We start from the raw sequence: 26,151 nt of genomic DNA, 5'->3' as shown, positions 1-26,151 counted from the left end.
TTGATGACAAAAATGAATTGTTTTCATTCTAATATGCAAAATTTTAAATAACACTTTTAACATTGTCATTATGGGGTATTGTGTGTAGAATTTTGAGGACAAAATTGAAATAATTCCATTCTAATATGCAAAAAAATACAAAAATCTTTCACATTGTCATTATGTGGTATTGTGTGTAGAATTATGAGGACACAAATAAATGTTTTCCATTTTAATATGCAACATTTTAAATAAACTTTTGCAAAAATTAAAATAAAACTTTTCACATTGTCATTATGGGGTATTGTGTGTAGAATTTTGAGGACAAAATTGAAATAATTCCATTCTAATATGCAAAAAAATAAATAAAATCTTTCACATTGTCATTTTTTTTGCATATTAGAATATAATTAATTCATTTTTGTGCAACATTTTAAATAAACTTTTCACATTGTCATTAGGGGGTATTGTGTGTAGAATTTTGAGGACCAAAATTCATTAATGATACTCTAATATGCAAAAAATAAATAAATATATATATATATATATTTCACATTGTTATGATGCGGTATTGTGTGTTGAATTTTGATGACAAAAATGAATTGTTTTCATTCTAATATGCAAAATTTTAAATAACACTTTTAACATTGTCTTTATGGGGTATTGTGTGTAGAATTTTGAGGACAAAATTGAAATAATTCCATTCTAATATGCAAAAAAATACAAAAATCTTTCACATTGTCATTATGTGGTATTGTGTGTAGAATTATGAGGACACAAATAAATGTTTTCCATTTTAATATGCAACATTTTAAATAAACTTTTGCAAAAATTAAAATAAAACTTTTCACATTGTCATTATGGGGTATTGTGTGTAGAATTTTGAGGACAAAATTGAAATAATTCCATTCTAATATGCAAAAAAATAAATAAAATCTTTCACATTGTCATTTTTTTTTGCATATTAGAATATAATTAATTCATTTTTGTGCAACATTTTAAATAAACTTTTCACATTGTCATTAGGGGGTATTGTGTGTAGAATTTTGAGGACCAAAATTCATTAATGATACTCTAATATGCAAAAAATAAATAAATATATATATATATATATTTCACATTGTTATGATGCGGTATTGTGTGTTGAATTTTGATGACAAAAATGAATTGTTTTCATTCTAATATGCAAAATTTTAAATAACACTTTTAACATTGTCTTTATGGGGTATTGTGTGTAGAATTTTGAGGACAAAATTGAAATAATTCCATTCTAATATGCAAAAAAATACAAAAATCTTTCACATTGTCATTATGTGGTATTGTGTGTAGAATTATGAGGACACAAATAAATGTTTTCCATTTTAATATGCAACATTTTAAATAAACTTTTGCAAAAATTAAAATAAAACTTTTCACATTGTCATTATGGGGTATTGTGTGTAGAATTTTGAGGACAAAATTGAAATAATTCCATTCTAATATGCAAAAAAATATATAAAATCTTTCACATTGTCATTATGTGGTATTGTGTGTAGAATTTTGAGGACACAAATAAATGTTTTCCATTTTAATATGCAACATTTTAAATAAACTTTTGCAAAAATTAAAATAAAACTTTTCACATTGTCATTATGGGGTATTGTGTGTAGAATTTTGAGGACAACATTGAAATAATTCCATTGTAATATGCAAAAATTAAAATAAAACTTTTCACATTGTCATTATGGGGTATTGTGTGTAGAATTTTGAGGACAAAATTGAAATTATTCCATTCTAATATGCAAAAAAATAAATACAATCTTTCACATTGTCATTTTTTTTTTTGCATACCCGGTATTAGAATATAATTAATTCATTTTTGTGCAACATTTTAAATAAACTTTTCACATTGTCATTAGGGGGTATTGTGTGTAGAATTTTGAGGACCAAAATCAATTAATGATACTCTAATATGCAAAAAAAAATAATATATATATATATATATATATATTTCACATTGTTATGATGCGGTATTGTGTGTTGAATTTTGATGACACAAATGAATTGTTTTCATTCTAATATGCAAAATTTTAAATAACACTTTTCACATTGTCATTATGGGGTATTGTGTGTAGAATTTTGAGGACAAAAATGAATTAATTATATTCTAATATGCAAAAAAAAAAAAAAAATCTTTCACATTGTCATTATGGGGTATTGTGTGCAGAATTTTGAGGACAAAATTGAAATAATTCCATTCTAATATGCAAAATTTAAAATGAATCTTTTCACATTGTCATTATGAGGTATTGTGTGTAGAATTTTGTGGACAAAATTGAAATAATTCCATTCTAATATGCAAAAAAATATATAAAATCTTTCACATTGTCATTATGTGGTATTGTGTGTAGAATTTTGAGGACACAAATAAATGTTTTCCATTTTAATATGCAACATTTTAAATAAACTTTTGCAAAAATTAAAATAAAACTTTTCACATTGTCATTATGGGGTATTGTGTGTAGAATTTTGAGGACAAAATTGAAATAATTCCATTCTAATATGCAAAAATTAAAATAAAACTTTTCACATTGTCATTATGGGGTATTGTGTGTAGAATTTTGAGGACAAAATTGAAATAATTCCATTCTAATATGCAAAAAAATAAATAAAATCTTTCACATTGTCATTTTTTTTTTTGCATATTAGAATATAATTAATTCATTTTTGTGCAACATTTTAAATAAACTTTTCACATTGTCATTAGGGGGTATTGTGTGTAGAATTTTGAGGACCAAAATCAATTAATGATACTCTAATATGCAAAAAAAAAAATATATATATATATATATATTTCACATTGTTATGATGCGGTATTGTGTGTTGAATTTTGATGACACAAATGAATTGTTTTCATTCTAATATGCAACATTTTAAATAACACTTTTAACATTGTCATTATGGGGTATTGTGTGTAGAATTTTGAGGACAAAAATGAATTAATTATATTCTAATATGCAAAAAATAAAAAAAAATCTTTCACATTGTCATTATGTGGTATTGTGGGTAGAATTTTGAGGACACAAATAAATGTTTTCCATTCTAATATGCAACATTTTAAATAAACTTTTCACATTGTCATTATGGGGTATTGTGTGTAGAATTTTGAGGACAAAATTGAAATAATTCCATTCTAATATGCAAAAAAATACAAAAATCTTTCACATTGTCATTATGTGGTATTGTGTGTAGAATTTTGAGGACACAAATAAATGTTTTCCATTTTAATATGCAACATTTTAAATAAACTTTTGCAAAAATTAAAATAAAACTTTTCACATTGTCATTATGGGGTATTGTGTGTAGAATTTTGAGGACAAAATTGAAATAATTCCATTCTAATATGTAACATTTTAAATAAAATGTTCACATTGTCATTATGGTGTATTGTGTGTAAAATTTTGAGGACCAAATTGAAATTATTCCATTCTAATATGCAAAATTTAAAATGAAACTTTTCACATTGTCATCATGGGGTATTGTGTGTAGAATTTTGAGGACAAAATTGAAATAATTCCATTCTAATATGCAAAAAAATATATAAAATCTTTCACATTGTCATTATGTGGTATTGTGTGTAGAATTTTGAGGACACAAATAAATGTTTTCCATTTTAATATGCAACATTTTAAATAAACTTTTGCAAAAAATAAAATAAAACTTTTCACATTGTCATTATGGGGTATTGTGTGTTGAATTTTGATGACACAAATGAATTGTTTTCATTCTAATATGCAAAATTTTAAATAACACTTTTAACATTGTCATTATGTGGTATTGTGTGTAGAATTTTGAGGACAAAAATGAATTAATTATATTCTAATATGCAAAAAAAAAACAAAAAACTTTCACATTGTCATTATGTATTATGTGCTATGTATATTGTGTGTATAATTTTGAGGACACAAATAAATGTTTTCCATTGTAATATGCAACATTTTAAATAAACTTTTCACATTGTGATTATGGGGTATTGTGGGCAGAATTTTGAGGTCAAAAATAAATGTATTCCACGTGGAATAAGGCTGTAACATAACAACATGTGGAAAAAGTGAAGTGGTGTGAATACTTCCTGGATGCACTGTAAATACGTCATGGTGCTACCTTTCTGAAAAGGGTGATGGTGTCTGATTTGATGCCATAGTCGGCCCACACTTCTTTCACGTCACTGATGGCCATAGGGACGGTGTCCACTCGCTTGGCGGCGGCCACCAGCGCTTTGTAACCAGGACTCTCCTCTCCCTACAATGTCATATGACATTTTTACATTACATACTTGTAATATTACATTACATTCTTAATATTACATTACAGTACATACTTGTAATATTACATTACATTACATACTTTTAATATTGCAATATTACTTTACATACTTGTAATATTACATTACATTACATACTTAATATTACATTACAGTACATACTTGTAATATTACAATATTACTTTACATACTTGTCAAGAACCCTTACATGAAAACAAACAGGAAGTCGGCCAACTTGGTTTTTGTCTGACATTTTTCGGCAAAAAAAAAAGGGGTCCTACTTTAACAAACTCCTCCTAGGGACTTTGACTAAATGAGACGCATTTAAAATGACAGATACAACACATATAGGCGACGATAAATTGCGAATACATTTTTCCTACGCCATAAGATGTGGGCGTGGCATGGCGCCAAACTTTGCTACGGCCGTTTTTGACCATTTTTCGGCCAAAAACAAGGGTCGTACTTTAACAAACTCCTCCTAGGGACTTTGGCCAAATGATACAAATTTAAAATGACAGATACAACACATACAGGCGACTATAAATTGCGAATACATTTTTTCTACGCCATAAGATGTGGGTGTGGCATGGCGCCAAACTTTGCTTCGACCGTTTTTGGCCATTTTTCGGCCAAAAAAAAGGGGTCGTACTTTAACAAACTCCTCCTAGGGACTTTGGCCAAATGAGATGCGTTTAAAATCACAGATACAACTCATATAGGCGACGATAAATTGCGAATATGTTTTTCCTACGCCATAAGATGTGGGCGTGGCATGGCGCCAAACTTTACTTTGACGGTTTTTGGCCATTTTTCGGCAAAAAAAAGGGGTCGTACTTTAACAAACTCCTCCTAGGGACTTTGGCCAAATGAGATGCGTTTAAAATGACAGATACAACACATATAGGCGACGATAAATTGCGAATATGTTTTTCCTACGCCATAAGATGTGGGCGTGGCATGGCGCCACACTTTACTACGACCGTTTTTGGCCATTTTTCGGCCAAAAAAAAGGGGTCGTACTTTAACAAACTCCTCCTAGGGACTTTGGCCAAATGAGACACCTTTAAAATGACAGACACAACACATATAGGTGACGATAAATTGCGAATATATTTTTCCTACGCCATAAGATGTGGGCGTGGCATGGCGCCAAACTTTACTACGACCGTTTTTGGCCATTTTTCGGCCAAAAAAAAGGGGTCGTACTTTAACAAACTCCTCCTAGGGACTTTGGCCAAATGAGAGGTGCACATCCGTTAGAAAAAGAAGTGTTTCCTCCCACATTTGTTACAAAGAGTGTGTTGCATAGACCAGTCCAGATGTTGTCTTTGAATCCATCTGGAATTGTGATTTCATTCCCACACTCTGGATGTAAAAGTCACGTGCGACGAGGGACTTTTGGGACATGATTTAACGGGCCCAGCACACCAAGAGTCTGTGTGGCTTCCTTTCACTTTTTTTTCTCTCAAAACCAGAGACAAAAATGCGACCGGGAGCGTGAACGTGGTTCTGAGAGCGCCCACTCGTCGAGGTGCAGGACCGTCACACACACACACACACACACACACACACACAACACACACACACACACACACACACACACACACACACACACACACACACACACACACACACACACACACACACACACACACACACACACACACACACTCGTGTATTTGTTACCTTCTTGAGACCTCAGAGAAAAATGCCTCCCTCTTTAGGACCAGCCTTTATAAAGAAGTGTATTTACAACATTAATAATATATACATACTATGCAAATATTAAAAAAAGCTTGTTGTGAAAAATTTGTTGAATTTCACAAGAAAAAGGTCACAATTTCACAAGAAAAACTTCGAATTTTGGCAGTATTATAATAAAAGTCGACAATTTTACAATAAAAACTCAACATTTGTGCAATATTATGATAAAAGTTGGAATTTTACTCAATAACAGTCGCAGTTTTACAAGAAAAGTTTAAGATTTTGGCAATTTTATAAAAAGAGTCGTAATTTTACTCGACAAAAGTCACAATTTTATAAGAAAACTTTGAAATGCTGGCAATGTTGTAATAATAATCTGAATTTTGCATGGCAAAATTATGACAAAAAATTTCACTATTTTACAAGGACAACAAAAAAATTGGCAACATTGTGATAAAAGTCAGAATTTTATAAGAAAACTGACATTTTGGCAATATTACAATAATAATCGGAATTTTATTTGGCAAAATGACAAAAGTCATCATTTTACTCAAAAAATTTCACTATTTTACAACAACAAAAAAATTGGCAATATTCTGATATTATGCAAATATTAAAAAAAGCTTGTTGTAAAAAATTTGTTGAATTTCACAAGAAAAAGTTCACAATTTCACAAGAAAAACTTCAAATTTTGGCAGTATTATAATAAAAGTCGACAATTTTACAATAAAAACTCAACATTTGTGCAATATTATGACAAAAGTTGGAATTTTACTCAATAACAGTCGCAGTTTTACAAGAAAAGTTTAAGATTTTGGCAATTTTATAAAAAGAGTCGTAATTTTACTTGACAAAAGTCACAATTTTATAAGAAAAATTTGAAATGCTGGCAATGTTATAATTATAATCTGAATTTTGCATGTCGCTATTTTACAAGGACAACAAAAACATTGGCAATATTGTGATAAAAGTTAGAATTTTATAAGAAAACTTATATATTTTGGAAATAAAATAATAATAATCTGAATTTTACTTGGCAAAATTATGACAAAAGTCATCATTTTACTCAAAAAATGTCACTATTTTACAAGAACAACAACAAAATTGGCAATATTCTGATATTATGCAAATATTTAAAAAAGCTTGTTGTGAAAAATTTGTTGAATTTCACAAGAAAAAGTTCACAATTTCACAAGAAAAACTTCGAATTTTGGCAGTATTATAATAAAAGTCGACAATTTTACAATAAAAACTCAACATTTGTGCAATATTATGACAAAAGTTGGAATTTTACTCAATAACAGTCGCAGTTTTACAAGAAAAGTTTAAGATTTTGGCAATTTTATAAAAAGAGTCGTAATTTTACTCGACAAAAGTCACAATTTTATAAGAAAACTTTGAAATGCTGGCAATATTATAATAATAATCTGAATTTTGCTTAAAAAATGTCACTATTTTACAAGGACAACAAAAACATTGGGAATATTGTGATAAAAGTTAGAATTTTATAAGAAAACTTATATATTTTGGCAATAAAATAATAATAATCTGAATTTTACTTGACAAAATTATGACAAAAGTCATAATTTTACTCAAAAAATGTCACTATTTTACAAGACCAACAAAAAAATTGGCAATGTTGTAAAAAAAAGTCTGAATTTAATATGACAAATGTCACCATTTTGCATTAAAAAGTAATAATTTTACACAATAAAGTAATAATTTTACGAGAAAATATTGCAATATTACAGGAACAGAAAGAATATGAGAAATTGATCCCAATTTTATAAGAAAAAAGTCGACACATTGTGACCAAAATGACTACCTCTTTAGGACCTCCCTTAATAGATATATAAAGAAGTGTATTTACAACATTAATAATATATACATACTATGCATGTATAAAAGAGCTTGTTGTGAATTTTTTTGGGGAATTTCACAAGAAAAAGGTCACAATTTCACAAGAAAAACGTAGAATTTTGGCAGTTTTATACAAAAGTCATCATTTTGCTTAAAAAATGTCACTATTTTACAAGGACAACAAAAAAATTGGCAATATTGTGATAAAAGTCAAAATTTTATAAGAAAACTGACATTTTGGCAATATTACAATAATAATCGGAATTTTATTTGGCAAAATGACAAAAGTCATAATTTTACTCAAAAAATGTCACTATTTTACAAGAACAACAAAAAAATTGGCAATATTCTGATATTATGCAAATATTTAAAAAAAGCTTGTTGTGAAAAATGTGTTGAATTTCACAAGAAAAAGGTCACAATTTCACAAGAAAAACTTCGAATTTTGGCAGTATTATAATAAAAGTCGACAATTTTACAATAAAAACTCAACATTTGTGCAATATTATGATAAAAGTTGGAATTTTACTCAATAACAGATGCAGTTTTACAAGAAAAGTTTAAGATTTTGGCAATTTTATAAAAAGAGTCGTAATTTTACTCGACAAAAGTCACAATTTTATAAGAAAAATTTGAAATGCTGGCAATGTTATAATAATAATCTGAATTATGCATAGCAAAATTATGACAAAAGTCATAATTTTGCTTAAAAAATGTCAGTATTTTACAAGGACAACAAAAACATTGGCAATATTGTGATAAAAGTTAGAATTTTATAAGAAAACTTATAGATTTTGGCAATAAAATAATAATAATCTGAATTTTACTTGGCAAAATTATGACAAAAGTCATCATTTTACTCCAAAAATGTCACTATTTTACAAGACCAACAAAAATATTGGCAATGTTGTAATAAAAGTCCGAATTTAATATGACAAATGTCACCATTTTGCATTAAAAAGTAATACTTTTACACAGTAAAGTAATAATTTTACGAGAAAATATTGCAATATTACAGGAACAGAAAGGATATGAGAAATTGTTCCCAATTTTATAAGAAAAAAGTCGACACATTGTGACAAAAATGCCTACCACTTTAGGACCTCCCTTAATAGATATATAAAGATGTGTATTTACAACATTAATAATATATACATACTACGCATGTATAAAAAAGGTTGTTGTGAAATTTTTTGGGGAATTTCACAAGAAAAAGGTCACAATTTCACAAGAAAAACTCAGAATTTTGGCAGTATTATAATAAAAGTCGTCATTTTACTCAACACAAGTCAAAATTTTACAAGAAAAACTCAACATTTGTGCAATATTATTATAAAAGTTGGAATTTTACTCAATAACAGTCGCAATTTTACAAGAAAAGCTAAAGATTTTGGCAATTTTATGAAAAGAGTCGTAATTTGACTCGACAAAAGTCACAATATTATAAGAAAACTTTAAAATGTTGGCAATATTATAATAATAATCGGAATTCTACTTAGCAAAATTATGACAAAAGTCATAATTTTGCTTTAAAAAATTCACTATTTTACAAGGACAACAAAAAAATTGACAACATTGTGACAAAAGTCTGAATTTTATAAGAAAACTGACATTTTGGCAATATTACAATAATAATCGGAATTTTCTTTGGCAAAATAACAAAAGTCATCATTTTACTCAAAAAATTTCACTATTTTACAAGAACAACAAAAAAATTGGCAATATTCTGATAAAAGTCAGAATTTCATATGACAAATGTCCCCATTTTGCATTAAAAAGTAATGATTTTACATAAAAAAGTAATCATTTTATGAGGAAAATATTGCAATATTACAGAAACAGAAAGAACATGAGAAATTGTTCTCAATTTTATGAGAAAAAAGTTGACACATTGTGAGAAAAATACTCAGTTTTAGTTCTTTTTTTTGTGGTTGAATTTTTTGTTTGTAATTTATTTTTAATCTTCATTATTTACTTCAAGTTATTACAGTATCAGAATCAGAAATACTTTAATAATCCCCGGCGGGAAATTAAATGTCTCTATATACATATTTATTTTATTTGTTTTATTAATTTTGGCCAAAGGGGGCGCATTTCAATTTCTTACACACACTTGTTATTTCATACATTGACCATAGGGGGAGCACGTACACATTTTTACACACACTTGTTATTTCATATGTTGACCAGAGGGGGAGCACTTGCACATTTTTACACACACTTGTTATTTCATATGTTGACCAGAGGGGGAGCACTTCTACATTTTTACACACACTTGTTATTTCATATGTTGACCAGAGGGGGAGCACTTGCACATTTTTACACACAGTTGTTATTTCATATGTTGACCAGAGGGGGAGCACTTGCACATTTTTACACACAGTTGTTATTTCATATGTTGAGCAGAGGGGGAGCACTTACACATTTTTACACACACTTGTTATTTCATATGTTGACCAGAGGGGGAGCACTTACACATTTTTACACACACTTGTTATTTCATATGTTGACCAGAGGGGGAGCACTTTTAAAAGCGACACACAGTCAATGTGAAAAATCCCTCCTTTTTGGGAGCACCCTCATTTTGATAGATTTCACCACCAGGGGGTGCAAATGAGATCTCTATTTTTTTGTTTTTTGTAATGTGTAAAGAAGTCAGGGACCACAGATGGCCCCTGTGCCGCACTTTGGGCAACCCAGCTGTAGAAGCTAACTGTTAATGGCCACTATAGTCTTAGTAGCGTAGTGTATTTGTTCATCCTATGCTCACATATGGCTTGTCTTACGTCAGCACCGGGAGTCCTAAAATCAGCTGTTCACCTGGAATAGGAAAGTCCTTCTTTATCTTGTTTTATCATATATTGCTGCCTTTGCACCTGTCAATGTTTACTTTTGTATGCACATTAAATCAACAAAAAAAATCCTGACTTTGGAGCAATGTTCACGGACTCTAGTATTTGGCTCTCTATTAGATGCAATGTTATTGGGACCATGATTTATGTCCTCACTTGTTCACACCTCCTCAACTGGACCTGTGTGCAATATTATGATAAAAGTTGGAATTTTACTCAATAAAAGTCGCAATTTTACACGAAAAGCTTGAAATTTTGGCAATTTTATGAAAAGAGTCGCAATTTTACTCGACAAAACTCACAATTTTATCAAAAAACGTTCAATTTTGGCAATATTATAATAATAATCTAAATATTGCTCGGCAAAATAATGATAAAAGTCATAATTTTACTGAAAAAAAAAAAGGCACAATTTTATAAGGACAGCAAAAAAAACGGGCAATATTGTGATAAAAGTCAGAATTTGATATGACCAATGTCACCATTTTGCATTAAAAAGTAATCATTTTACATTAAAAAAAAAAGAAGTAATAATTTTACGAGAAAATGTTACAGAAACAGAAAAAACATGAGAAATTGTTCCCAATTTTATAAAAAAAAAAAGTTGACACATTGTGAGAAAAATACTGCTTCTAGTTCATTGATGTAAAGAAATAAAAATAATCTTCATTATTTACTTTAAGTTATTACAGTATATATATATATATATATATATATATATATATATATATATATATATATATATATATATATATATATATATATATAAATAAATAAATAATAATATATATATATATATATATAATAATAGATTTCACCACCAGGGGGTGCAAATGAAATCTCTATTTTCTGGCCACTATAGTCTTAGTAGCGTAGTGTATGTGTTCATCCTATGCTCACATACTGTATGGCTTGTCTTACGTCAGCCCCGGAAGTGGTAAAATCAGCTGTTCATCTGCCGGGTTTTTTCGGGGATGAATGGGGAAGTCCTTCTTTATCTTGTTTTATCATATATTGCTGCCTTTGCACCTGTCAATGTTTACTTTTGTATGCACATTCAATCAACAAAAAATCCTGACTTTGGAGCAATGTTCACAGACTCTAGTATTTGGCTCTCTATTAGATGCAATGTTATTGGGACCATGATTTATGTCCTCACTTGTTCACACCTCCTCATATGGAAGATACTTTTGCTCGTTGATGTCTCAAGAAGGGTAGGAATACAAGTCACACACACACACACACACACACACACACACACACACACACACACACACACACACACACACACACACACACACACACACACACACACACATTCTTGTATTTCCTACCTTCTTGAGACCTGAGAAAAATGCCTACCACTTTAGGACCAGCCTTTCTAGATATATAAAGAAGTGTATTTACAACATTAATAATATATACATACTATGCAAATATAAAAAAGCTTGTTGTGAAAGATGGGTTTGAATTTCACAAGAAAAAGGTCACAATTTCCCAAATAAAATGTACAATTTGTGCAGCATTATAAACAAAAGTCGTAATTTTCCTCAACGCAAGTCAAAATGTTACAAGAAAAACTGAACATTTATGCAATATTATGATAAAAGTTGGAATTTCACTCAATAGCAGTCGCAATTTTACAAGAAAAGCTTAAAATCTTGGCAATTTCATGAAAAGAGTCGTCATTTTACTCAAGAAAAGTCAAAATTTTATAAGAAAACTTACAAATTTGGGCAATATTATAATAATAATAGGAATTTTTACTTGGCAAAATTATGACAAAAGTCACAATTTTACTCCAAAAATTGGCAATATTGTGATGCAAGTCAGAATTGTATATGACAAATGTCCCCATTTTACATAAAAAGTAATAATTTTACATAAAAAGTAATAATTTTATGAGAGACCCATTGGGAGAAAAAGACTGCTTTTAGTTAAAAAAAAATTAATTTGTATTTTTTGTTGTTGTAATTGGTTTCTAATCATTTTCTACGTCGTTTTGTATGTCTCCATGTACATGTTTATTTGATGTTTTTAAATAAATTTTGGCCAAAGGGGGCGCATTTCAATTTCTTACAGACACTTGTTATTACATATGTTGGCCAAAGGGGGAGCGTTTCAAATGTCTTACACACACTTGTTATTTAATATGTTGACCACAGTGGGGAGCACTTTTAAAAGCGACACACGGTCAATTTGAAAAAAAACCCTCCTTTTTGGGACCACCCTCATTTTGATAGATTTCACCACCAGGGGGTGCAAATGAGACATTCTCTATTAGATGCAATGATTTTCCGTATTGGGACCATGACTTTGGTCCTAACTTGTTCACACCTCCTCATATGGAAGGTACTTTTCCTTCCTGGTGTCTCAAGAAGGCTACATATAAGAACACACACACACACACACACACACACACACACACACACACACACACACACACACACACACACACACACACACACACACACACACACACACACACATTCTTGTATTTCCTACCTTCTTGAGACCTCCGAAAAATGCCTACCACTTTAGGACCAGCCTTTCTAGATATATAAAGATTTGTATTTACAACATTAATAATATATACATACTATGCAAATATAAAAAAGCTTGTTGTGAAAGATGAGTTGGAATTTCACAAGAAAAAGGTCACAATTTCACAAGTAAAATGTACAATTTGTGCAGTGTTATAAACAAAAGTCATAATTTTCATCAACGCAAGTCAAAATGTTACAAGAAAAACTGAACATTTATGCAATATTATGATAAAAGTTGGAATTTCACTCAATAGCAGTCGCAATTTTACAAGAAAAGCTTAAAATCTTGGCAATTTCATGAAAAGAGTCGTCATTTTACTCAAGAAAAGTCAAAATTTTATGAGAAAACTTACAAATTTGGGCAATATTATAATAATAATAGGAATGTTTACTTGGCAAAATTATGACAAAAGTCATCATTTTACTCCAAAAATTGGCAATATTGTGATACAAGTCAGAATTGGATATGACAAATGTCACCATTTTACATAAAAAGTAATAATTTTACATAAAAAGTAATAATTTTACGAGAGACAAATTGGGAGAAAAAGACTGCTTTTAGTTCAATTTTTTTAATTTGTATTTTTTGTTGTTGTAAATGGTTTCTAATCATTTTCTACGTCGTTTTGTATGTCTCCATGTACATGTTTATTTGATGTTTTTAAATACATTTTGGCCAAAGGGGGCGCATTTCAATTTCTTACAGACACTTGTTATTACTAGAGATGTCCGATAATATCGGTCTGCCGATATTATCGGCCGATAAATGCGTTAAAATGTAATATCGGAAATTATCGGTATCGGTTTTTTTTATTATCAGTATCGTTTTTTGTTTTTTTTTGGGTTTTTGTTGTTGTTGTTTTTATTAAATCCACATAAAAAACACAAGATACACTTACAATTAGTGCACCAAACCACAAAACCTCCCTCCCCCATTTACACTCATTCACACAAAAGGGTTGTTTCTTTCTGTTATTAATATTCTGCTTCCTACATTATATATCAATATATATCAATACAGTCTGCAAGGAATACAGTCCGTAAGCACACATGGTTGTGCGTGCTGCTGCTCCACTAATAATACTAACCTTTAACAGTTAATTTTACAAATTTTCATTAATTACTAGTTTCTATGTAACTGTTTTTATATTGCTTTACTTTCTTTTTTATTCAAGAAAATGTTTTTAATTTATTTATATTATTTTATTTGATTCATTTTTTTAAAAAGTACCTAATCTTCACCATACCTGGTTGTCCAAATTAGGCATAATAATGTGTTCATTCCACGACTGTATATATCGGTTGATATCGGTATCGGTAATTAAAGAGTTGGACAATATCGGCATATCGGATATCGGCAAAAAGCCATTATCGGACATCCCTAGTTATTACATATGTTGGCCAAAGGGGGAGCGTTTCAAATGTCTTACACACACTTGTTATTTCATATGTTGACCACAGTGGGGAGCACTTTTAAAAGCGACACACGGTCAATTTGAAAAAAAAAAACCCTCCTTTTTGGGACCACCCTCATTTTGATAGATTTCACCACCAGGGGGTGCAAATGAGACATTCTCTATTAGATGCAATGATTTTCCGTATTGGGACCATGACTTTGGTCCTAACTTGTTCACACCTCCTCATATGGAAGGTACTTTTCCTTCCTGGTGTCTCAAGAAGGCTACATACAAGAACACACCCACACACACACACACACACACACACACACACACACACACACACACACACACACACACACACACACACACACACACACACAGGGAATCCATCATTGGAATAAAAAAGCTGTTTTGTTTTTCTCGTGTTTTGCGTAGATTTAACGACGCTTCTCCCACGCCGCCCCCCTGCAGGGCACCTCTGACCTCGCCGCAGCTGCCAAAGGGCGTGGCCCCTCACCCCCACATCGCGACGGCGTGAACGTTTCGACCTCTCGCTGGTCTCTTAATGTGGCTCCTCGTATATGGTTTGTGGCGTAATGTGGCGTTAAATAAAAAAAATGTCAAAAAGCCCTGATGTCTTTCATTTGCGTGATTTGTCTGACCTGCAAGAACCCGATGACCACCACCTCGGCAGACTGGATGAAGGCTCGTGCAGCTTTGCCGTCATTCAGCCGGGGCAGCGTCACATCTGTGGGAGAACACATCAAAGGTGTCACATGGCACGCGGAATACGTGCCTGCAGGGCCCTGAAATACTTGCTGAGGACTGCCGCCAGGAAGAAGAAATGACAGGCAAAAAGTAACAACGTAGAATTTTTAAAGTCATGGCGAGTTCAACTAAATACTCCAATAAATGTCGATACTTCTCTAAATAAAGGGGACCACAAAAAATGTCATTATTGTAACAACAAATGTTAGTGTACATGAAACATATGTTTATTATTGTCATTTAGTCCTTAAATAAAATAGACAACTTGTCTTTTAGTAGTAAGTAAACAAACAAAGACTCCTAATTAGTAACATATTGTGTCATTTATACACCTATTATTTTCTACACATTATGAGGGACAAGTGGTAGAAAATTTATAATATATATATATATATATATATATATATATATATATATATATATATATATATATATATATATAATATATAATATATATATATATATATATATATATATTATATATAATATATATATATATATATATATATTATATATTATATTATTATATTATATATATATATATATATTATATATATAATATATAATAATATATATATTATATATATCTATAATAGAAAATATTAATCTACTTGTTCATTTACTGTTAATATCTGCTTATTTTCTGTTTTAACATGTTCTATCTACACTTCTGTTCAAATGTAATAATCACTTATTCTTCTCTTCTTTGATACTTGACATTAGTTTTGGATGATACCACACATTTAGGTATCGATCCGATACCAAGTAGTTACAGGATCATACATTGGTCGTATTTAGAGATGTCCGATAATATCAGCCTGCCGATATTATCGGCCGATAAATGCTTTAAAATGTAATATCGGAAATGATCGGTATCGGTTTTTTTTATCGGTATCGTTTTTTTTTGTTTTTTTATTAAATCAACATAAAAAACACAAGATACACTTATAAATAAATAAATAATTATGTTTCCATATATTAGCCGCATATTTTTCGGACTATAAATCGCAGTTTTTTTCATAGTTTGGTGCAACTTATACTCAGGAGCCACTTATGTGTGAAATTATTAACACATTACCGTAAAATATCAAATAATATTATTTAGTAGGGATGTCCGACAATGGCTTTTTGCCGATATACGATATTGTCTAACTCTTTAATTACCGATTTAGATATCAACCGATACCGATATATACAGTCGTGGAATTAACACATTATTAGAGATGTCCGATAATATCAGCCTGCTGATATTATCGGCCAATAAATGCTTTAAAATGTAAAATCGGAAATTATCGGTATCGGTTTTTTAATTATCGGTATCGTTTTATTTTTATTTATTTATTTTTAATTAAATCAACATAAAAAACACAAGATACACTTATAAATAAATAAATAATTATGTTTCCATATATTAGCCGCATATTTTTCGGACTATAAATTGCAGTTTTTTTCATAGTTTGGTGCGACTTATACTCAGGAGCGACTTATGTGTGAAATTATTAACACATTACCGTAAAATATCTAATAATATTATTTAGTAGGGATGTCCGATAATGGCTTTTTGCCGATATATCCGATATTGTCCAACTCTTTAATTACTGATACCAATACCAACCGATACCGATATATACAGTCGTGGAATAAACACATTATTAGAGATGTCCGATAATATCGGCAGGCTGATATTATCGGCCAATAAATGCTTTAAAATGTAAAATCGGAAATTATCGGTATCCATCCATTCATCTTCTTCCGCTTATCTGAGGTCGGGTCGCGGGGGCAGCAGCCTAAGCAGGGAAACCCAGACTTCCCTCTCCCCAGCCACTTCGTCCAGCTCCTCCCGGGGGATCCCGAGGCGTTCCCAGGCCAGCCGGGAGACATAGTCTTCCGTATCGTTTTTTTAATTATCGGTATCGTTTTATTTTATTATTTTTTTTGTTTTTGTTTTTTTTAATTAAATCAACATAAAAAACACAAGATACACTTACAATTAGTGCACCAACCCAAAAAACCTCCCTCCCCCATTTACACTCATTCACACAAAAGGGTTGTTTCTTTCTGTTATTAATATTCTGCTTCCTACATTATATATCAATATATATCAATACAGTCTGCAAGGGATACAGTCCGTAAGCACACATGGTTGTGCGTGCTGCTGCTCCACTAATAGTACTAACCTTTAACACTTCATTTTACTCATTTTCATTAATTACTAGTTTCTATGTAACTGTTTTTATATTGTTTTACTTTCTTTTATATTCAACAAAATGTTTTTCATTTATTTATCTTATTTTATTTTATTAATATTTTAAAAAAAGGACCTTATCTTCACCATACCTGGTTGTCCAAATTAGGCATAATAATGTGTTAATTCCACGACTGTATATATCGGTATTGGTTTATATCAGTATCAGTTGATATCGGTATCGGTAATTAAGATTTGGACAATATATAATATCGGATATCGGCAAAAAGCCATTATCGGACATCCCTAGTCATATTCAAAATCCTCATGTGTCCAGGGACGTATTTACTGACTTTATAAACATAATATGAATTTTTTTTAAAATAACAAAATTTTGTGACAATGAAAAATATCGATGTAGTCATAGCAGTATCGACTAGTAACGCTCCTGTAGATGTCAGGTGTAGATCCACCCATGGCGTTTGTTTACATTGTGACGGCGGTGAGCCATTGCATCCTCCTACGGCGTGTAGTGAAGCACGTTTAGCTATTCCTCGTCCTCCAGTGATAACGGTACTTGCAAGAAACATACTTTATTTGTCGCCATGGAAACGAGGATTAGTGATTTACAAGTAGCTAAAACACCGCCGCTAACTAGCTGGCCATGTATGATACATGAAATACAAGACAAAGACGCAAACGCAGGAGAGATCGGGGAGGGGGAAGGGGGGAGGGGGGTAGGGGGGGAGGGGGGAGGGGAAGTGTCCGCCTTCGTTGAGAGCCATCAAGAACTCAGACTGCGAGGACAAATGTGCACAAACTTTTGAAACTCACTTGGAAAAAAAATTGGGAAAAAGTGTAGCTAGCTAAGCAGCAAAAAGAGGCTAGCCTAGCATAGTGAATTATATTTATATAGCGCTTTTCTCTAGTGACTCAAAGCGCTTTTACATAGTGAAAGCCAACATCTAAGTGACATTTAAAGCAGAGTGGGTGGCACTGGGAGCAAGGACAGAGACTAGGATGGCGGACGCGGGGATCGAACCCGGAACCCTCAAGTCGCTGGCACAATTTAGTGTACCAGCACTCAAAAAGTCTGGATTTTTTTCCAAGTGTCACAATTTTAGGGTACCAGCACTCTGTGGAGAAAGTGCGGCATTGAATTCCCACAAACCAAACCTAAAATACGGGGCCACGTGATGTCATTCGGGGCCCTATCTTCAGACAGTGTTGCATATTTTGGTGAGGCCGAGGAGTCCAGCAGGTGTTCCCGGGTAACGGGAGGCCTTTTGGGTCCCTATTTTCAGACAGTTTGACGGCCACTCTACCAACCGAGCCATACCGCCCCACATATGTTGACCTATAGTCACCTGTTTTAGCATTTTGTAAACAACTGTCCACACCTCCGTACTGAAAAGATGGACAAGACAGCAAGGTTGACACGGGTGGTGAGCAAAAGGCCGAATGAAGTCGACGTGCGTTACCTTGCTCACCGGCCATGGCGGGCGACGCCAGCAGGACCAGGAAGAAAAGTCCACTCAGCATTTTTTCCCCCCAATGGACTTCCCAGAGAAAGGGTGAAGTTTGCAGGACTGTGCGGTTGTTACTGAGCCTGTAATACAAGTAGTACTAGGAGGAGTAGTCGTAGTGGTGATAAGAAGTTTGTTGGGAAGCCCACAGTTGTTCCTGATAAGTGAGGCTCCTTTGATGACGTGTCGCCTTGGCAAGGCTTTATTTGTGCACACTTTAGCAAGGGACCGTCAGCAAAGTGCTTTATTGATATTTGCAGAGCCTTAGCTTCATTTTAAGGAGTTTTAGCAAATATTTCCTTTTATTTTACACCACTCCACTTATAGGTCTTTGTTGATTATGACAGGAAGAACTAATAAAGTTAAAAAAAAATATATATATACATATTTATATATATTTATATATATACACATACATATATATGCACATATACATTTATATATACACAAATATATATATACAGTGTATATATATATACATATATTTATATATATACACATACATATATATGCACACATATATTTATATATACACAAATATATATACACAGTGTATATATCTATATATACATATATTTGTATATATATATGTATATATTCATATATATATATATGTATATGCAGTATATGTATCTATGTGTATATATTTATACTGTGTCTATATATATATATTAGGGATGTCCGATAATGGCTTTTTGCCAATATCCGATATTCCGATATTGTCCAACTCTTTAATTACCGATACCGATATCAACCGATACCGATATCAACCGATATATACAGTCGTGGAATTAACACATTATTATGCCTAATTTGGACAACCATGTATGGTGAAGATTAGGTACTTTTTAAAAAAATAAATCAAATAAAATAAGATAAATAAATTAAAAACATTTTCTTGAATAAAAAAGAAAGTAAAACAATATAAAAACAGTTACATAGAAACTAGTAATGAATGAAAATGAGTAATATTAAGTGTTAAAGGTTAGTATTATTAGTGGAGCAGCAGCACGCACAATCATGTGTGCTTACGGACTGTATCCCTTGCAGACTGTATTGATATGTATTGATATGTAATGTAGGAACCAGAATATTGATAACAGAAAGAAATGGGGGGAGGTTGGTGCACTAATTGTAAGTGTATCTTGTGTTTTTTATGTTGATTTAATAAAAAAAAACCCAAAAAAACAGATACAGATAAAAAAAAAAACGATACCGATAATTTCCAATATTACATTTTAACGCATTAATCGTCCGATAATATCGGCAGACCGATATTATCGGACATCCCTAATATATATATATATATATATATATATATATATATATATATATATATATATATATATATATATATATATATATATATATATATATACTGTGTATATATGTATATATATGTACAAGTATATATGTATATATATGTAGAAGTATATAGTCAAGGTTTCTGTGGTGTATCCGTTATACAGTGCTCAATACCGGGAATATACGTTATATATATATATTTTTATAAAATCCCCTGACGAGCAGGGAAACCTGCGAAACAGGCTTGTAGGGATGATATAGCCCCTTGTATTTTTTACTGACCTAACGTATATGTACAAGTATATATATGTATACATATATTTGTATATATGTATATGTATATATATGTATATATTCATATATATATATATGTAAATGCAGTATATGTATCTATGTGTATATATATATACTGTGTCTATATATATATATATATTAGGGATGTCCGATAATGGCTTTTTGCCGATATCCGATATTCCGATATTGTCCAACTCTTTAATTACCGATACCGATATCAACCGATACCGATATCAACCGATATATGCAGTCGTGGAATTAACACATTATTATGCCTAATTTGGACAACCAGGTATGGTGAAGATAAGGTACTTTTTAAAAATAATAATAAAATAAGATAACTAAATTAAAAACATTTTCTTGAATAAAAAAGAAAGTAAAACAATATAAAAACAGTTACATAGAAACTAGTAATGAATGAAAATGAGTAAAATGAAGTGTTAAAGGTTAGTACTATTAGTGGAGCAGCAGCACGCACAATCATGTGTGCTTACGGACTGTATCCCTTGCAGACTGTATTGATATATATTGATATATAATGTAGGAACCAGAATATTGATAACAGAAAGAAATGGGGGGAGGGAGGTTTTTTGGGTTAGTGCACTAATTGTAAGTGTATCTTGTGTTTTTTATGTTGATTTAATTAAAAAAAACAAAAACAAAAACAGATACAGATAAAAAAAAAACGATACAGATAATTTCCAATATTACATTTTAACGCATTTATCGGCCGATAATATCGGCAGGCCGATATTATCGGACATCCCTAATATATATATATATATATACTATGTATATATGTACAAGTATATATGTATATATATGTAGAAGTATATAGTCAAGGTTTCTGTGGTGTATCCGTTATACAGTGCTCAATACCGGGAATATACGTTATATATATATATTTTTATAAAATCCCCTGACGAGCAGGGAAACCTGCGAAACAGGCTTGTAGGGATGATATAGCCCCTTGTATTTTTTACTGACCTAACGTATATGTACAAGTATATATATGTATATATACATATTTATGTATATATACATATTTATGTACATACTGTCTGTACCTATACACACATACATACACAACCGTTCAAAAGTTTGGGGTCACCCAAACAATTTAGTGGAATAGCCTTCATTTCTAAGAACAAGAATAGACTGTCGAGTTTCAGATGAAAGTTCTCTTTTTCTGGCCATTTTGAGCGTTTAATTGACCCCACAAATGTGATGCTCCAGAAACTCAATCTGCCCAAAGGAAGGTCAGTTTTGTAGCTTCTGTAACGAGCTAAAGTGTTTTCAGATGTGTGAACATGATTGCACAAGGGTTTTCTAATCATCAATTAGCCTTCGGAGCCAATGAGCAAACACATTGTACCATTAGAACACTGGAGTGATAGTTGCTGGAAATGGGCCTCTATACACCTATGTAGATATTGCACCAAAAACCAGACATTTGCAGCTAAAATAGTCATTTACCACATTAGCAATGTATAGAGTGTATTTCTTTCAAGTTAAGACTAGTTTAAAGTTATCTTCATTGAAAAGTACAGTGCTTTTCCTTCAAAAATAAGGACATTTACATGTGACCCCAAACTTTTGAACGGTAGTATACGTATATATATATATATATATATATATATATATATATATATATATATATATATATATATATATATATATATATATATATATATATATATATATATATATATATATATATATATATATATATATATATGTATATATGTATATATATATACACAAAAAAGTGTAAAAAGAGCAAACAGGTGAAATGTAACGAGAAAAAGTTGCCATGTTGACTCTAAAATCTGTTTCTTCTTTGAAAATGTCGTTGCTCAAATATAATAATGAATCAAAATCATTGTTATGAATTATTGATGTTATAAAGACTAAAAAAAAAAAATCAAGCTAATGTTAAATAACATTTGCATTCATCAATAAAGTGCAAGGCAATGTCAAGAGCATCAAACAGGAACATTTAAAAAAGTACAGTAAATATTGAAGAAACATTTCTTGACAGCTATCAAAATGTCATTCTATTCATCAAGTGCTACCATGATGGCGTATCAACATAAATACCCTCTTAAAAAAAATAAAAAAATAAAAAAAAAATAAATAAATAAATTTAAAAAAAATATATATATATATAATAAATAATGTGTCCGGTAATGTCCAATATTTTGTAATATTGAGTGTTGGTGTAACTTAATAAGGACTGGTATGAATAAAGGATGGCGCTGTCTACATGTGACATATTTACTGCAGCAGAGAAGTGGTGACAAAGTTGTGTGTGCAGGTGAAATAAGGCCGCTGTAAATGTTGTGCAGGTTAGATTACAGGTGAGGTGAAAATAATGTAAGTAGGTGCTTGTTCTTACAGAGTAAGACATAAGCTGCTATAGGCTGGGATGAAACCTCCCAAACATGGACGTCTTTCTTTGCTGGGCTGTCCACGTGGGGGACACAATGTACATTATACACACACACATATATATATATATATATATATATATATATATATATATATATATATATATATATATATATATATATATATATATATATATATATATATATATATATATATATATATATAAATATAAAAAAAAATATATATATATAAATAAATAAATATATATATATATATATATATATATATATATATATATATATATATATATATATATATATATATATACATATACATATACATATACATATACATATATATTAGGGCTGCAACAACTAATCGATTAAATCGATTATAAAAATAGTTTGTGATTAATTTAGTCATCAATTCGTTGGATCTATGCTATGCCCATGCGCAGAATCCATTATTATTATTTTTTAATTTTTTAATAAACCTTTATTTATAAACTGCAACATTAACAAACAGCTGAGAAACAATAATCAAAATAAGTATGGTGCCAGTATGCTGTTTTTTTTCAATAAAATACTGGAAAGGATAGAAATGTAGTTTGTCTCTTTTATCCGATTATTAATCGAAGTAATAATCGACAGATTAATCGATTATCAAATTAATCGTTAGTTGCAGCCCTAATATATATATATATATATATATATATATATATATATATATATATATATATATATATATATATACACATATATATACATATATATGTGTATATATATACATATATGTATATACATACATATATAGCTATATATGTATTGTATGTATATATATATATATATATGTATGTATGTATGTATATATATATGTATGTATATATATATATATGTATATGTCTGTATATATGTATACATGTGTATATGTATGTATATAGGTATATATGTATATGTATGTATATAAATACATATACATATACATATATACCTGTATGTACATATACACACATACATACATATATACAGACATATACACATATATATGTGTGTATATATACTGTGTATATATATATATATATATATATATATATATATATATATATATATATATATATATATATATATATATATACACACACATATATGTACATATATTTTTTTTAGGGGAGGGGGGGGTTAATCAAAATAAATAATTAAAAAATACAATAAGCCAAACACAGATCAATAAATTGACAAAAGACAGAAAAGACAATTGATCAATAAATAAACTGAAAAAAATTCAATACATAAAAAAAGTAATTGTAATTAATGAGTATAACAATGTATATGTTAATTACATTTATGTATCTGTTTATTATTATAGGCTGCAGATTGGAATTGCATTTGGTGTGTTATGTTATGTGTTTATATATGTATTTTATTGATCATGTTATACATGTATTTTATTGATCAACTCTAATAAATGATCAACTTGATTGCTTCCTGTGTTTCCCCATTGTTTACACCAGCAGCGAGAGAGATTCGGACCGAGAAAGCGACGATTACCCCATTAATTTGAGCCAGGATGAAAGATTCGTGGATGAGGAACGTGAGAGTGAAGGACTAGAGTGCAGTGCAGGACGTATCTTTTTTCGCTCTGACCGTAACTTAGGTACAAGCTGGCTCATTGGATTCCACACTCTCTCCTTTTTCTATTGTGGATCACGGATTTGTATTTCAAACCACCTCGGATACTATATCCTCTTGAAAATGAGAGTCGAGAACGCAAAATGGACATTCACAGTGACTTTTATCTCCACGACAATACATCGGTGAAGCACTTTAGCTACGGAGATAACGTGATAGCATCGTGCTTAAATGCAGATAGAAACAGAAGAAATAAACCCCTGACTGGAAGGATAGCTAGCGTCGGATAGCGCGTCTGCTATCCAAGTCAAAGTCCTCCTGGTTGTGTTGCTGCAGCCAGCCGCTAATACACCGATCCCACCTACAACTTTCTTCTTTGCAGTCTCCATTGTTCATTAAAGAAATTGCAAAAGATTCACCAACACAGATGTCCAGAATACTGTGGAATTTTGAGATGAAAACAGAGCTTTTTTGTATTGGATTCAATGTGTCTGAATACTTCCGTTTCAACCATTGACGTCACGCGCATACGTCATCATACATAGACGTTTTCAAGCGGAAGTTTAGCGGGAAATTTAAAATGTCACTTTATAAGTTAACCCGGCCGTATTGGCATGTGTTGCAATGATAAGATTTCATCATTGATATATAAACTATCAGACTGCGTGGTCGCTAGTAGTGGCTTTCAGTAGGCCTTTAAGGTGTGTGATATAGGTCAATAATATATAGAAATTGTTGTTTATGTGTAATATATTATGTCAATAAATAAATACATAGAAACTTAATATGTGTGATATAGGTAAATAATACATATGTATATAGAAAATAATGTACTTCTTGTACACTCTATTTACTTCTTACACACTTTGTGTACTTCTTACACACTCTGTCTACTTCTTACACACTCTGTGTACTTCTTACACACTCTGTCTACTTCTTACACACTCTGTGTACTTCTTGTACACTCTGTGTACTTCTTACACACTCTGTCTACTTCTTACACACTCTGTGTACTTCTTACACACTCTGTCTACTTCTTACGCACTCTGTCTACTTCTTGTACACTCTGTCTACTTCTTACACACTCTGTGTACTTCTTACACACTCTGTGTACTTCTTACACACTCTGTCTACTTCTTACACACTCTGTCTACTTCTTGTACACTCTGTGTGCTTCTTACACACTCTGTGTGCTTCTTACACACTCTGTCTACTTCTTACACACTCTGTCTACTTCTTACACACTCTGTGTACTTCTTACACACTCTGTGTACTTCTTACACACTCTGTCTACTTCTTACACACTCTGTGTACTTCTTACACACTCTGTGTACTTCTTACACACTCTGTCTACTTCTTACACACTGTCTACTTCTTACACACTCTATCTACTTCTTACACACTCTG

The 26,151-nt window shown here is 30.9% G+C and overlaps 1 protein-coding gene across 1 annotated transcript in view; it reads right to left on the bottom strand.

Moving 5' to 3' along the window:
* The window catches only part of LOC133633641 (endoplasmic reticulum resident protein 27), a 54,960-nt gene that overhangs the window by 12,498 nt on the left and 16,311 nt on the right, over window positions 1-26,151 (bottom strand). Inside the window, exons 3-5 of the mRNA XM_062026227.1 lie at window positions 19,082-19,209; window positions 15,310-15,395; window positions 4,123-4,260 (exon numbers count right to left, since the gene is read on the bottom strand). Of these exons, the coding sequence (XP_061882211.1) occupies window positions 4,123-4,260; window positions 15,310-15,395; window positions 19,082-19,209 (352 nt within the window). The remainder of the gene's footprint in view (window positions 1-4,122; window positions 4,261-15,309; window positions 15,396-19,081; window positions 19,210-26,151) is intronic.

The sequence above is a fragment of the Entelurus aequoreus genome, linkage group LG18, assembly GCF_033978785.1.
Source record: "Entelurus aequoreus isolate RoL-2023_Sb linkage group LG18, RoL_Eaeq_v1.1, whole genome shotgun sequence".
Lineage (NCBI taxonomy): Eukaryota > Metazoa > Chordata > Actinopteri > Syngnathiformes > Syngnathidae > Entelurus > Entelurus aequoreus.
This window is presented reverse-complemented; position numbering and strand designations above follow the sequence as displayed.